Source organism: Pseudopodoces humilis, chromosome 1, assembly GCF_049639895.1.
Source record: "Pseudopodoces humilis isolate 2021_Gansu_Grassland_sample_001 chromosome 1, ASM4963989v1, whole genome shotgun sequence".
In the NCBI taxonomy this organism is placed as follows: Eukaryota; Metazoa; Chordata; class Aves; order Passeriformes; family Paridae; genus Pseudopodoces; species Pseudopodoces humilis.
In genome coordinates, this window is record NC_142200.1 from 50,165,737 (window position 1) to 50,178,627 (window position 12,891).

The 12,891-nt window shown below is 35.7% G+C and overlaps 1 protein-coding gene across 12 annotated transcripts in view; it reads left to right on the forward strand.

Moving 5' to 3' along the window:
• The window catches only part of PTPRM (protein tyrosine phosphatase receptor type M), a 442,950-nt gene that overhangs the window by 254,853 nt on the left and 175,206 nt on the right, over nucleotides 1–12,891 (forward strand). For all 12 annotated transcript variants that reach the window (XM_088050998.1, XM_088051003.1, XM_088051039.1 and 9 more), the window contains 2 exons: nucleotides 10,627–10,900; nucleotides 12,070–12,106. In XM_088050998.1, the coding sequence (XP_087907124.1) occupies nucleotides 10,627–10,900; nucleotides 12,070–12,106 (311 nt within the window). The remainder of the gene's footprint in view (nucleotides 1–10,626; nucleotides 10,901–12,069; nucleotides 12,107–12,891) is intronic.

A 12,891-nucleotide genomic window follows, 5' to 3' on the forward strand; every position in this document is an offset into this window, starting at 1 on the left:
ACAGTTTTATTTCTGGTGGGGTTAGGGACAATCCATTCAGCTTTCTGCAAGTCAATATATGATGCTTTCTTCATTCCTATATCTTAGGTTAAAATAAACGGAAATACTCTAAAGAAAAAGATGAAAAGATACCTATATATAATTGTAAACAACTTGGAAATGGTGAGAAGTAGCATAATAAGCAGCTGAATGTATAACTCACTCTCTGAAAATTATTTATTTATTTTCTATTCAGCTTTTCCAAGTTGACCACCAGAAGATCTCAGACTAGTGGCTTTGTGGACTATTTTGTGGAATTAGTAATCCCACAATCTCTTTGTAGTTGTCATTCATTTTAAAGGCAAGCTGTGAGAAGACCATAAAGAAAGTAGGAGGCATCTCTGTTTTGTACTGCTTGGTAATGAAGTCGATCTGAAAGCCCTGGAGGATCTGAAGCTTTAGGTTAGTTCAGTTTAGACCAGCATCATTTAAGTCAGTGACATTGCTGCTTGGGTTTAAATTAAGAGCATAAAGCCTTGTGGAGTGAGATCAATAGTATCTGGTTCCTAGAGGGACTGAGTCATTACTCAGTAGGAATAAAACTTCACTGGTAAAATGAAGAAAGGGAGTACTCCTTGTCTTCTGTGTGCTATATTACATGTCCAGGATCTGAATTAAACTTTCTTACTCATAAATAAGTTAAAGTTTACACCGGATTTTTTTTCCTGTTTTCCTAAGAAAACAAGTCTTAAGTATCATCGTGTTCATCTGCCTGTATGTTCCTTCCCTCATTAATATAGGACCTCTTGGAAATTTTCAAGCAATAATTTGAATGTTGCAGAAATAGTAAGTTTCTCACATACTCTGGAACCTCTGTGAAAGACCCAGATTAGCATCTGAAGGGTTAGGATGTTTTAGAGTATGAGTTAGTTCATTTCATGTGGTCCATCAGCAGAGATCTACAATTCACATACCATCGAGCCATACCAAGCAGCCCAGAAGCAGCCACAGCATGTGTCACCTCTTTTCCAGCCAGTATTTGGGAGACACTAAAAGGAGCTGAACATACTGAGGGTGGGAGCCGGGTATCACGGGTGACATCTGGAGTAGAGATGGGATTACAGCAGTCTGGATTTCTTGCAGTAAAACTTGTAGTGTCTTAGTCTATTTATAAGGCTTCGAAGCATCTTCTATTTCAAATGGCCTTTTTTAATAGTACCTGGTCAATGTAAATGGGATGTTTAACATGAAGGAGCTGTCAGCAGAGATGTTTTATTGTTGCCAAAAAGTTAATGGTGACATACCTATCAAAAAGATTATAAGCTTGCATCTACCGGAGTTATTTAAGTATGAAGCCAAGCATCAGCTGGTAGAGAAATTTAAAAAAATACTCAGTAGATCATAGTGAGTGTAAAGACATCTTGTAGGCAGTCATTCTTGAATAACAATTCCACCCCCCCCCAGTTTTATAAAAGGACATAATATGATGTCTTAACTCCTATGAAATAAAATAATTTTATAAATTATGCACAATTTGTTTGTAAAAGGTATTTGATTTCATAATACAGCTATGAAATCTAGCACCTTTTCCAAACATACTGCATGTAATTTATAAAAAAGTAGCTGGGTGCAAGTTGTTAAAAATGCTTTGTTTAAAGTGTATCTGTATGAGATAGACTTCATTTCTATTTCATCTTTCCTACTGCTACTTTTTATTTTCACTTCTTATTTACCAGGTAGGATGATACACGTCAAGTTGTTTTCAATACATTATCTGTTATTTTCTTCTTTTAGTCTCTGCATTCCTACCTTGTGTAAGCTTCAGTATTCTTGAATATTTCAATCTTTCCCTAGTTTTGTTTCATCTTTTTTTTTCCTCTCTTTTCATATGCACAATTTCTTGTGTGCAGCATTCCTTTTTTTTCTGTGGGAAAAAAACCAAACTAAATCAAACCAAAATAAAACAACACACAAAAAAAACCAACTGCCCAACCAAACAAAAAAAAAACTAAAAACACCCAAAAGGGAAAAGAAAAACCACCACCACCAAAATACATTGCCAGGTCTCTGGTGCCCCTATTAGTTTGTCACTTGCAGCCTGTATTTTGCAGATTGATCTCATTGATGCTGTATGGGGTAGATTATTAACCCATAATAGTTAAAAACTTCCCCTACAAAATAAAAAATTGATCTATATGATTACCTTGTTGAAGAAAGGTAGAATTACGTGGTTATTTCTAAGTATGCAGAATTGCTAGTACATCAGATGGATCACATCAGTACAGAGCAGTACTCAGCCCCTGGGAGAGTAGGGGTGGGTAAACTCTATTAGACAATTAAGGAATTTCAGGTGTAGCAATATACATAACAGCTGTGAATATGTTCATGCCCATAACAGTTGTGAAAACAGTTACAGCCTGTCATCTTTGTTACCCTGTTTGTGGTAATTATGACAGTCACTCTTGTAGGCCAGTGCAGTAATAACATTCCTAAGTCCTAGTTGGGCACCAGTATTTCAGTAATTACAAGTAATTAACCATGGGGTGGTATAACCAGGGAGAAAAAAATATAATTTAATCAATATTTTCAAGGATTAGTGAGGTTGGGAGCATTGAGAGGACAGTTTTGATCCCCTTGCCAGTTCACAAATCTCAGTTAACAACAGAGCAGTCTCTTGTGCCACAATAATTGTTCGTTGAGAAAATGATTCTTATAAATTTTAACATGCTGTTTCAATAGTAAATTAATACTTTTTTTGAATAGATGTAGGTTGGCATAAGTATTGAATTTATTGATTTTTTGCGAAGGATGAATGGGACAAAGTTAAAACTGCAGTCCATCAGCAGACTGTATGTTGTAAAACCAAGTACAGATTATCTACTGCCACAATCTTTATTGTCCTGCTAAATAGAAAAGTGTTGCAAACTGAAATCCTTGTAAGATTTTTCACTCTCTCTCTCTCTCCTTCTCTGCTAACAAAACGAAACTGCATTTTGGGTTGTCATTTGTGTTAACTGAATCTGAAGGCAGAAACATTTCAGAAAGGTTTTATGTACGGTGTTATGGTTGCCTGCAATTACAAGGCTGAAGATCTGCTGGACACTCTCCGCCCCTGACAAGTGTGCTTAGATTCTCTAAAACAATTAATCTCTCTACTAGGAAGTAAGACAGGAAGTTGAACACCCAGTGTCATCAGGACTAGGTGGCACCCATCTGGCCACTGGAAAGTGGAAGGAGCATGCATCATTGTCTCCTTTTCCTTGCAGATTTTCTTCATGCAATTTTTTGAGCTAAAGCTCTAATGTGTCCCTTGAATCCTAGGGAGTCCAGATTTTCAAAAGAGAAATTTTTCTTCTGCTTCTGGAAAAAAATAATTTGAATGTATTATGTACTTATGGTGGCCATTAAATTAGCATTTTCAGAGCCTGTCTTTTCTGCAATTAAGATATTATGTAGCATGTTTTCCTTCTAAAGGGAATTGAACCCCTTGTCATATCCTCCCCTGGTGACTGTCCTTGGAGGAAAGAACAAGCAAAATATCTTTAACTTCCAGTGACATAATGCTTTCCATTGGAAGAATTGTCAGGATTTCCTGTATAAAACCATAGGAATGCTAAGGAGAGATTTGCTTGGATGTATTTTTCCCAGAAAATCTCCTTTGTAAATGCTGACTTTTAAGTCTTTGAGACCATCCATACAAAAGAGTTGGGCAGTCACAAAGCAGCTTAGGAGTTTTACATTAAAAACCAGATACTGTTCCCCAGTGGACTTGGGTCTGTGAAGATAAAGCTTATTACGACACCTGAGAGTTTACATTTGGCACTATCTCTGGGGACTGAACCTAAGCTGTCTTATCTCCTCCTTTACAGCCGTTTAGGTATTTCTGCTGTGATTGATCTGAGAAATAGGGCTCCCTGCATGACAATGGAGGTGTTGTATAATATTAGTCTCTCTTGTGTTCATGACAGGTCTGATGCAAAAAGATTTCTTGAATTTGATTTTTCCCCATGGGCAGAAAATTTCAGGTGCCAGTAATAGTATTTCCTGAGAATGAAGACAGGCCTTGCCTTGGAAAATATAACCAGACTTATCTCTTGACCTGCAAAGGTAGTAAATAAAGCCAGGTGTGAAGGTAGAGTTATTCCATTCAAGTTTGAACAAGCTGCCACCACAAAGTATTTATTTGCTTAGCACCTTTCCTAGGTTTGTGAGGTTACAACTGTTCCACAGAGTTAGAAACTTGCCAAAAACTGTGAAGCTTTTGTTTACATGGAACTTTGTAGCTTCAAGTAAAGATGCAAACAAAAAGTTGAAAGGATTTAAGACTCATTTTACTCCAAAAAGCTGTAAGGATTTAAGATTCCCTCTGCTCACCCAAAGAAGCAGTCAATACACCTCTAGCACTGGCATGTCAAGTGCTTAAATGGGAACCATGGCAAGAATTTCGATGATTATGTGTTGTGCAAATATTTTTTGCATAAATCGCTTTTTCCCCCATGTATAAATTACATATTAGTGTATGATTTTAAAAATACTTGTTGCCATTGTTGTTGCCATTGGTACACCAACATCAGTTTAGAGGTTTTGTTTAGTCTGCTTGTTTTTCTTCACTCTAAGTTCTGTATTTTCATATCTGAACATTACATTCCTACAAGGGATTTTTTTTTTAGCTTCTTCACCTTTTTTTCAGAAGTGGGAAATGCTGTATTAAATGCTTTTTGTATAAAGCCCATAAAATTTGATCTCCCAAATAAAACATCCCTGAAATAGAGGCAGCTACCTTAAAGAGTCTTCTCCATTATTAGTAGGTATACTCATTTGTCCTGCTGACAATCAAAAACTCTCTGACACAGTTGAACCATGTGTGCTTCCCCTTTGATAAAATATGCAAAGTGGTCACAGGGACAGTGGCCAGCAGGACAGGACTGCTATTCTTCTGGTTCTCTGGCACTGAATCTGTTCTGGAAATGACTGCACACAGAATAGATTTTATTCACTGTATATTAGGTGTTGCTAGAACTTCTGACCCACTGGCAAAACCTGTGTAGCTGTGATGGTGAGACACCTGATAAATTAGGGGTTGTTCATCACCTCTGTTTAACCCACCTATAATAAATATAAATGCTCATGCACAGTAGGAGAGTTAGTGGCAATTTCTTGTAGCCTATTTCTATTTGCCTGCTAGACATAAATTATTAATTCCTGTCCTTTAAAAGGTAATTTCCCTCTTCCATTTCAAGATACATTACATATGTATAATTACATATCATTTCTAGAACTGTAAAATTTGGAGTTAAGGGATGAATTGCAAGAATCTAGTGCAATATAAGGGCATGGAGAAATAGATATGTATCTCCAACGTTAATCCATATAAATATTACATGACCATGTCAGAGACAACTGATCACAGAGGTGAAGTTATTTTGCATATTATATAGAAAAAACTGTCCAAAGGCTGTAGTCTTTTCAAGAAGCAATGTTAGGCAATAAACTTACATAACACATGATAAACAAATATTTATGAAGTTCTAGATGCATAACATAAGCAAAACAACTGTTATATTTTAAAAATCTTAATGGCAGTACAATAGAAGAATTTTCAAGGTCTACAGAAGTTTTGCTGAAACTGTGGGGACCTGTAAACTGTGGAGACTTATGGTTTGAGCAGTCAGGTTCTTCATGAACTTAGAACTGAGATAAAGGGGTGGAGTTTGGGTTTCTTAATTTTGCCCTCTCTTGGAACTGGTATTTTAGTAGAAGAACGTAGTAAAGTGATTCTAGCATGCAGGTAAATAGGGCTGTGGGAATGAGTAACTGAAGTTATGGTCAGTATGTAGATTAAGGGTTATTCTATTGTTTGAATCTGCAAGCATTAAACCAAAGCAAGCATGCAAGTCAAAATACAGAAAGAGATCTATAAAAGCGTACCAGTTTTGTATATTTCTAAATAAAGCATGAACTTAAAACAGTGAGCAGAAAACTTCAAATTAGACTCAAGAATGTCACCATAACAGTCTGCAAAGGTAGCCCAACAGTTAACACAGATAATCAGGGCACTCTTAATGGACCTTAAGAGTTTTGCAGGCTTTGTACATTTCCTAGGGAGAAAAAGAAAAAAAAAAAAAAGAAAGATAACAAAAAGAATTTGAAGATGTTTTAAACAGTTGAAGCAGGCCAGATGGAATAAGAAAGTTTCTTGTTCCCATTTTACAACTGGATTTCTGAGGCCCATAATAGTTGATTGACTTGCCTGGGATCACACACAGCAGTTGTATTAAGACTAGTAAATAAATTCAGATAGTCTTTGTCTAGACACAGTTCCTTAGGCCATCTTCCTTCTGTAAAATGAATTCTGAAAAATTCTTTAATGCTTCAGTTATGTAAAGCATCAAAACTGTTTTAGAGAAACAAAACAGAGCTGACAGTTCGATAATGAAGTAATCAAGCTTGTTTTCCCTTTGTTTGTAATTTGGAATTAGGTGTAATTATAGATTAATAAGTTTCAATAAATGCCTAGATTGTACATGTTAAGGATTCCTGTATGAAGAATTCTGAAGTCCATGTTTGCATCCAATAGGTCCTTCTTGAAAAGTTATTTTGTAACTTTGAATGAGACTTTGATTAAATAAATTTGATTTACAGCATTCCAGTAATGTGAAATAATGTCCCTATTCAGGTTACCAAAACCCATCATTTCATGTAGTTAAAACTAGATACATACTGAAGTCTTTTTTGAAATTGTCATTTGTCTAAGGATTCTGAGCATCTTTTATTACTGTGCTAATATGTTTTCTTTCTGCTTTCATGTCTCTTTTTCAACTCTGAAAAAGATTTGCATATTTATCAGACATTGATACACCATTCCAATTTAAGCAATCCAAATTCAATAAATATCTGAGAGACCTGCTATGTCCAAATTCTAACATAAATTAAACTGTTGTGTTCAGATCTGTGTCTTTGCGTAATCATATAAATTTAGAACTTGTTTGGAAATGTTAGAATAAAAAGCAGTGTAAAAATAATATAATTTTTTTTAATTCTTCCTTATACCTTTTTTAATCACCAAATTTAAAGCATTTAAATCTTAAGTTAAACATAACTGCCATGTGTTCCTTTCTTAATGCAACAGCAAACTTCAGTCTGTATAAAAACAAATCTTGTATTTAATTTCCAAGGCACTGAAATTCTGTAGTAGAACTGTGTAACGTGAATTGCACTTAAATTACATTTCTTTCCTTCAGAAAAATCAGTCTAAATGCTGCCGATAACTGATACGCTTTTGGCACATTTCACTGTAGTGTAGAACTTATTTTCTGGATTACAGATAGGAAGACTTTATTCTCTGAAATGTAGAGGTGTGGAAAAGGAGTAATTCAACTTCAGACAGGAAATCTGACGAATACCTAAGAGGAATAATACAGTCGTGGCACAGTGTTAGCTCAATTCACTGAGCTTGAACCCTTTTTCAGAGGTTCAAGCTCTAGGCAGTCCAGCTGTTACATATTAAAGAAAGCAATATTAATTGTAAGAACTAGAGAAAGCTTTTGGATTATAATTGTAATTTGGGTAATTTTGTAAAATTCATTAGCATGATCTCATTTGAAAAAATGTAAAAAGTAAATTCAGGTGAAATTCTGTCAGGTTTCCATTGACCCAGGTACTCATAATGTGTTAATTTACATCAGAGAAACAGCAGTGTGTGGAAATTGGCCAGCAGATAGGATTTAGTTATTTTTCATTAGCATTTGGACTTTGATGAAGGGGAACAGAAAAGAGTTGTTTGACCTTTCAGTGCTTAAATTATTAAAGAGCAAATAGATTTGAGGTCTAGATGCTTGCAAATCTAATTTGTCTTGTGGAGTCAGGATTAAAAGACATTTTGAGTTTGAAATTGCTCCAGTTGACTTACTTCTTTCTTTAAAGTATCTGAAAATGAGTACATGGCAGGCATCTGAGAGGTACACAAGGAGTAGTGCATGTAGTATTTACCACAGGGAAAGAAGCATTTTAATAACAGATTTATTTCTAAAACAGCTACTGTCTGTAGCTTTAATCACTGAATGATGAAATTAAGAGAATCCTCATTTCAGCCAGTACTGAAACAGGTCATATTACCTTATCTGGTCTGAAGTCCCTCTTATATTCATGCCTGTTACAAGAAGTAACTTAGTTTACTATCCATCATTCTTCAGTGAAACTGTGGGATTCTTACATTTGCTGCAGTATTAGGCAAGCATATCCAGCTTCACTGTCTTGCAAGGATAAATGTTTACATCACCTTCTGCATTTGTTTCCTATACTCCATTTAAGTTTACAAATGGTATTTATTGTAAATTCACTGCAAATTAATAGTTAGAGGAGGCAACATGCTGTTTTCAAAGTAGCTTGGAATCCCAGTTCTAAGGAACTCTTATTTTGTTCTAGAAAATTAATTGTGAAAATCATGTCAAAATTTGATTTGTAAGAAAAAACCCAAGATTTTAATGTAGATATTCCATGGCTAGTTTTTTTGCAAATCAGTTCCCACAGGATCAAAGAATGATTGCTGTGGATTGACCTTCATTTACTACTCAGCATGGAATTAATCAGCTAATGAAAATCTTTGTTTGTTATGAAGACTTTGTTGCACAGAGCTGCAAAATGTACAGGCAGAGACCTTCAAGTGAACCCTCAAGACATTTCTGTGTCCTTGGCTGTACCAAACCTATTCCTGGTTAGATTTCTGTATGAAGTTCAGCATTAAACTAAAACATTTCAATTTGGGTATCCACTTCTAGATGTCTACATGTGAGCTTTGTATTTCGTTACTGTTATCAATGGAGTCTGAGAAGCAATTAGTTTGACCCAAAAGTAGACACCTTCTTTCTGCTGAGTTCTCTGAGAATTGTAGGTGTGCAGACATCTTCATGAAAGCAAATAGGTTTGAGTGTGTTCACATTAAACTAAAGCTCCACAGTGTTGAAAGTCTTAAGACAGAAGAAGAGGTATTGATTGCATTCTCAGAGTTAACTTTCTGGGCATTTTTTGTGAGCAGAGAAATTCAACTTCTCCTACTGAAGATGCTAGATCTTAAAAATCATCAGGGTCTGTGGCACATAATCAGTAAGTCTGGTAAAAAAAAACACTAAGATGATCAATAAAATTGGCTTTTTCTTCCCCTTGGTGATACTAGACTATGAAGAATCAGAAGACCTTAAATGGTGGTGTCATAAAATTATGGAGGGGTCTGGGCTGGAAGAGACCTTTAAAGATCATCTAGTCCAACCCCCTGATATGGTCAAGGGACACCTTCCCCTAGACCAGGTTGCTTAAAACACCATCCCTCCTGTCACTGGACAGTTCATCCCTTTATTTCTAAACCAGTTTTGCCTTCAGAAGGGAAGTAGCCACGTAGCTATGTAGGCATATGACTAACCCAATAAACCCTGTTGGGTCCAGACTGAGGTGGTCCTGCAGAAGTTCAGCCCATGTGTCCCTGTACTTTGGACAGAGTCTTCTGTACACATAATTCTCTACCTACTGATGACGGAAGAGTAACACGTCAGGAGACTCCGTGGATATTTATTTTTTAAGAAAGCTCCTATGCAGAGATTGCTGGTTTTCATGAACTGTCAACTGGAAAGATTATAAATTGTTAGTGGATGTAGATGATACCCAAAAATATGGACATGTTGCCACTTTGACATCAATTATCCAGATTGACTTCTTTGCTGGGATTCAAGATTCTAGGAGACAAATACTGATTAAGAACCACTGGTCCCTAGTGAAGCAATAAATTTGTAAGCCAGTCCTCTTTAGAGACACGGACTTCCCACATCACGAATTTAAAAGCACTGACTCAGTCTTTTAGAGCAACTGCAAGGGTATAATGATTACACTGTTTGCATATACAGCAGAAATTGCAATTTCTTTGTTCCTGTCTGAATGTCCATAGCACCTTTACAGTGGAGACGGATGGACTGTTCTCTGTAGGTCCCAGTACAGCAGAGACTGCAAGTGCAAACTGACTTGCCTTGCAGAATGCAGAAACTGAAAAATACAGTTACCTATAAGATGTGTAAAAGTGCTTTGCTGAGTGATAATAACTTTCATCAAAAACTGTTTTATACTTGCTCAGCAATAGTCAATATGTCACTGAAATTTTAATTTGTGCTTTTATAAATACCTGTAAAGTCAACAGTTAAGTAAACACTGGTCCCTGTCTCTCTGTAATTTGTCTTCATTTTTATCTTAGTACTAATTTAATTTCATTTAGGTAAGATAAACAGGCTAGAGAAAGGACTCTATAGCTTTATACTTGCATTAGTGAACAAAATAATACTTAATTTTACCTTTTAGCACTGATTAAGTACACCTTTTCTGTACAAGAGTTTGAAGAAAATGTCCTTTGCATTTGCTTTTGTGAAAAGCCGTGGTGCAAATGGTTAATTTTATTTTTCCAGAAAAAAATGAATATGAAAGCATGAATCCATTCCACAGATTTATGCACCTGAATATTAAAATGTCATTTTCTTCCTGTGTTCTTTGCTTTTAACAGTTTTTTTGTTCCAGTAAATATTGGTAGGCTGTTATGGTTTTAGGATGGTTTGACTGCCCAAGTTTTAAAATAACCACTGTTTCTTTCATTCTTTTCTTTCACTCTCTTAGTGTCTATCAAATCGTTGTTGAGGAAGAGCGCCCACGGAGGACCAAAAAGACAACTGAAATCCTGAAGTGCTACCCAGTGCCCATTCATTTCCAGAATGCCTCACTCTTGAATTCCCAGTACTACTTTGCTGCAGAGATTCCAGCCAATAGTTTACTAGCTGCTCAGCCTTTTACTATTGGTGATAACAAAACCTACAGTGGTTTTTGGAATACTCCTCTTCTTCCTCATAAGAGCTACAGCATCTATTTTCAAGCTGCTAGCAGAGCCAATGGGGTAGGTCTTTCAATAGGCATGGTTTTATACAGTGTTTGTGTGTAAATAAATGATTGGCATCAACTAGCAGGATGCCCAATTTATTTGCTAATGGGAAAATGAAGTAACCGTGAAATTTAACACACAGTGTTTAAAAAATAGCAGTTTTCCTAACACAATATTGCTTAGTGATTAAAGGTTACAGGAAAGAGGAGGGGAAAACCACATTTTGTCAGTAGTGAGCAGGCAAAGAAGTATGTTGCCATTCTGTCTTACTAGCTAAAAGTCCAGTGGCTGTGTTTGATGGGCTTTTTTCCTTCCTTCTTGTTTTTTTCTTGTTTAGAACAAGAAAATGTTGTGATTTCTTTCGTTACATTTAAGCCAAACATGATTGCGGATTTTAGCACATCTCTCTTGGCATGTCCAGTCCTGTTACCTTAGTTCGCAACATCTTGATCTCCTTTTTTCTTATTTGGTTGCCCTGATTGAATTAGAAATCCCTGATTGAATTAGAAATCCCTTTTTTTTTTTTTCTTTTTTTTTTTGTCCCTTTCTGCAAACAAATTAAAAAGAAAAGGAAGTAGATGGAACTGAAATGAAAAGTGTTTAAAAAGATCCTCACAGATCATGTTTCATCAGGCTAATTCTTCCTGGAATTGTTTTTCATTTCCTTGACAGACCTACCCAGAGCCCTTCAATTCTTGATAAGCTTTGGCTGTCTGTGCTGACAGCCTGGAAATGTTTTCTGCCAGAAACCATAATGGTCCCTCATTCACAGTGCACCGACAGTGCAGAAATGTGAAACACCATTGATTATTTTTTCTTTCTAAAATTGTCTTAACATGATGCTTCAAACTATACTTTCTGTAAGATAAAAAAAAAATCTCCCAAGGTCATTATGTTTCCAGAGTTAAAAAGCTGAACCCTTCCTTGCCTGTACTCCTGTGAATATCTTCCACATTTCTTACTTTTAGAGGAATCAAGTGGAATGTTTATGTACCATACCCAAGCAGCATTGGTCCATATTATGAAAGCATTTTTGGATTAGCTAATAAGCAGTTAAATATGGAATGGGGCACATTCTGCTCTGCCATTTTATCAGTACTTTTAAGAATAGAATTATGGATGATTTGTTTCTTTCTTTGTTTAGAAACACAAGATGTGACCTTTTTCCTCTTTATTTGACACAGGAAACTAAAATTGACTGCGTCAGGGTAGCCACAAAAGGTATGTTTTTATTATTTCATGTATTCTGTACTTCATCTTGTTGACCTTCCCCTCACATGGTATTTGGAAACTTCCAGAAGTGTTTATATTGCTAAAACAGATCACTAAACATATTAGAGAATTTTCATAGAATCATTTGCATCCTTAGCTGAGATCTAGGAAATTTGTTTGTTTGTTTGTTTTTAGTCATAAATGTATTAATTAGTTTTGGTTATCTGCTTGAACACAGGGCTCTTAAAATACATTCTGTGGGTTTTTATATGATCTCACAATAAATATTTTGTGCTCACATTCATACATACATACATATATATATACATATATATATATATAGTAGAGTTGTAAAATTGCCAGTTGTAGAGTACATACTAGCTGCTTATACATCCATAGTGAAAAATTGCCCCTTACTTGTAAGCAATTACCTTAACTTAATTGCTGTATAAAAAAGAAGTGGAGAAATCACGTTCTTCATTTTAATGAGACAGATCAGCTATATTTACTCAACTGTCAGCACATGATATTACCATTTGTGAGACAGATATGTACACTTGAGACAGTACTGGCTATAGGTTTTGTCTCCAAACAGGGAAAGGTAAACATGCTGCTGATCTATTTATCTTTGGGGGCTAGATCTATCTGTGATTATCTTTGTAGTCTCACCTTTTTAATACCTTTAGCTGGTGGCAACTTAAAAGCGTAAAAAGAAGTGACTAACTAAAAAGAAGTGATGGAATAGTACAGTTTACTTGGAGATTGTAGTAGAGGAACTGGAAGGAGTGTGGTGC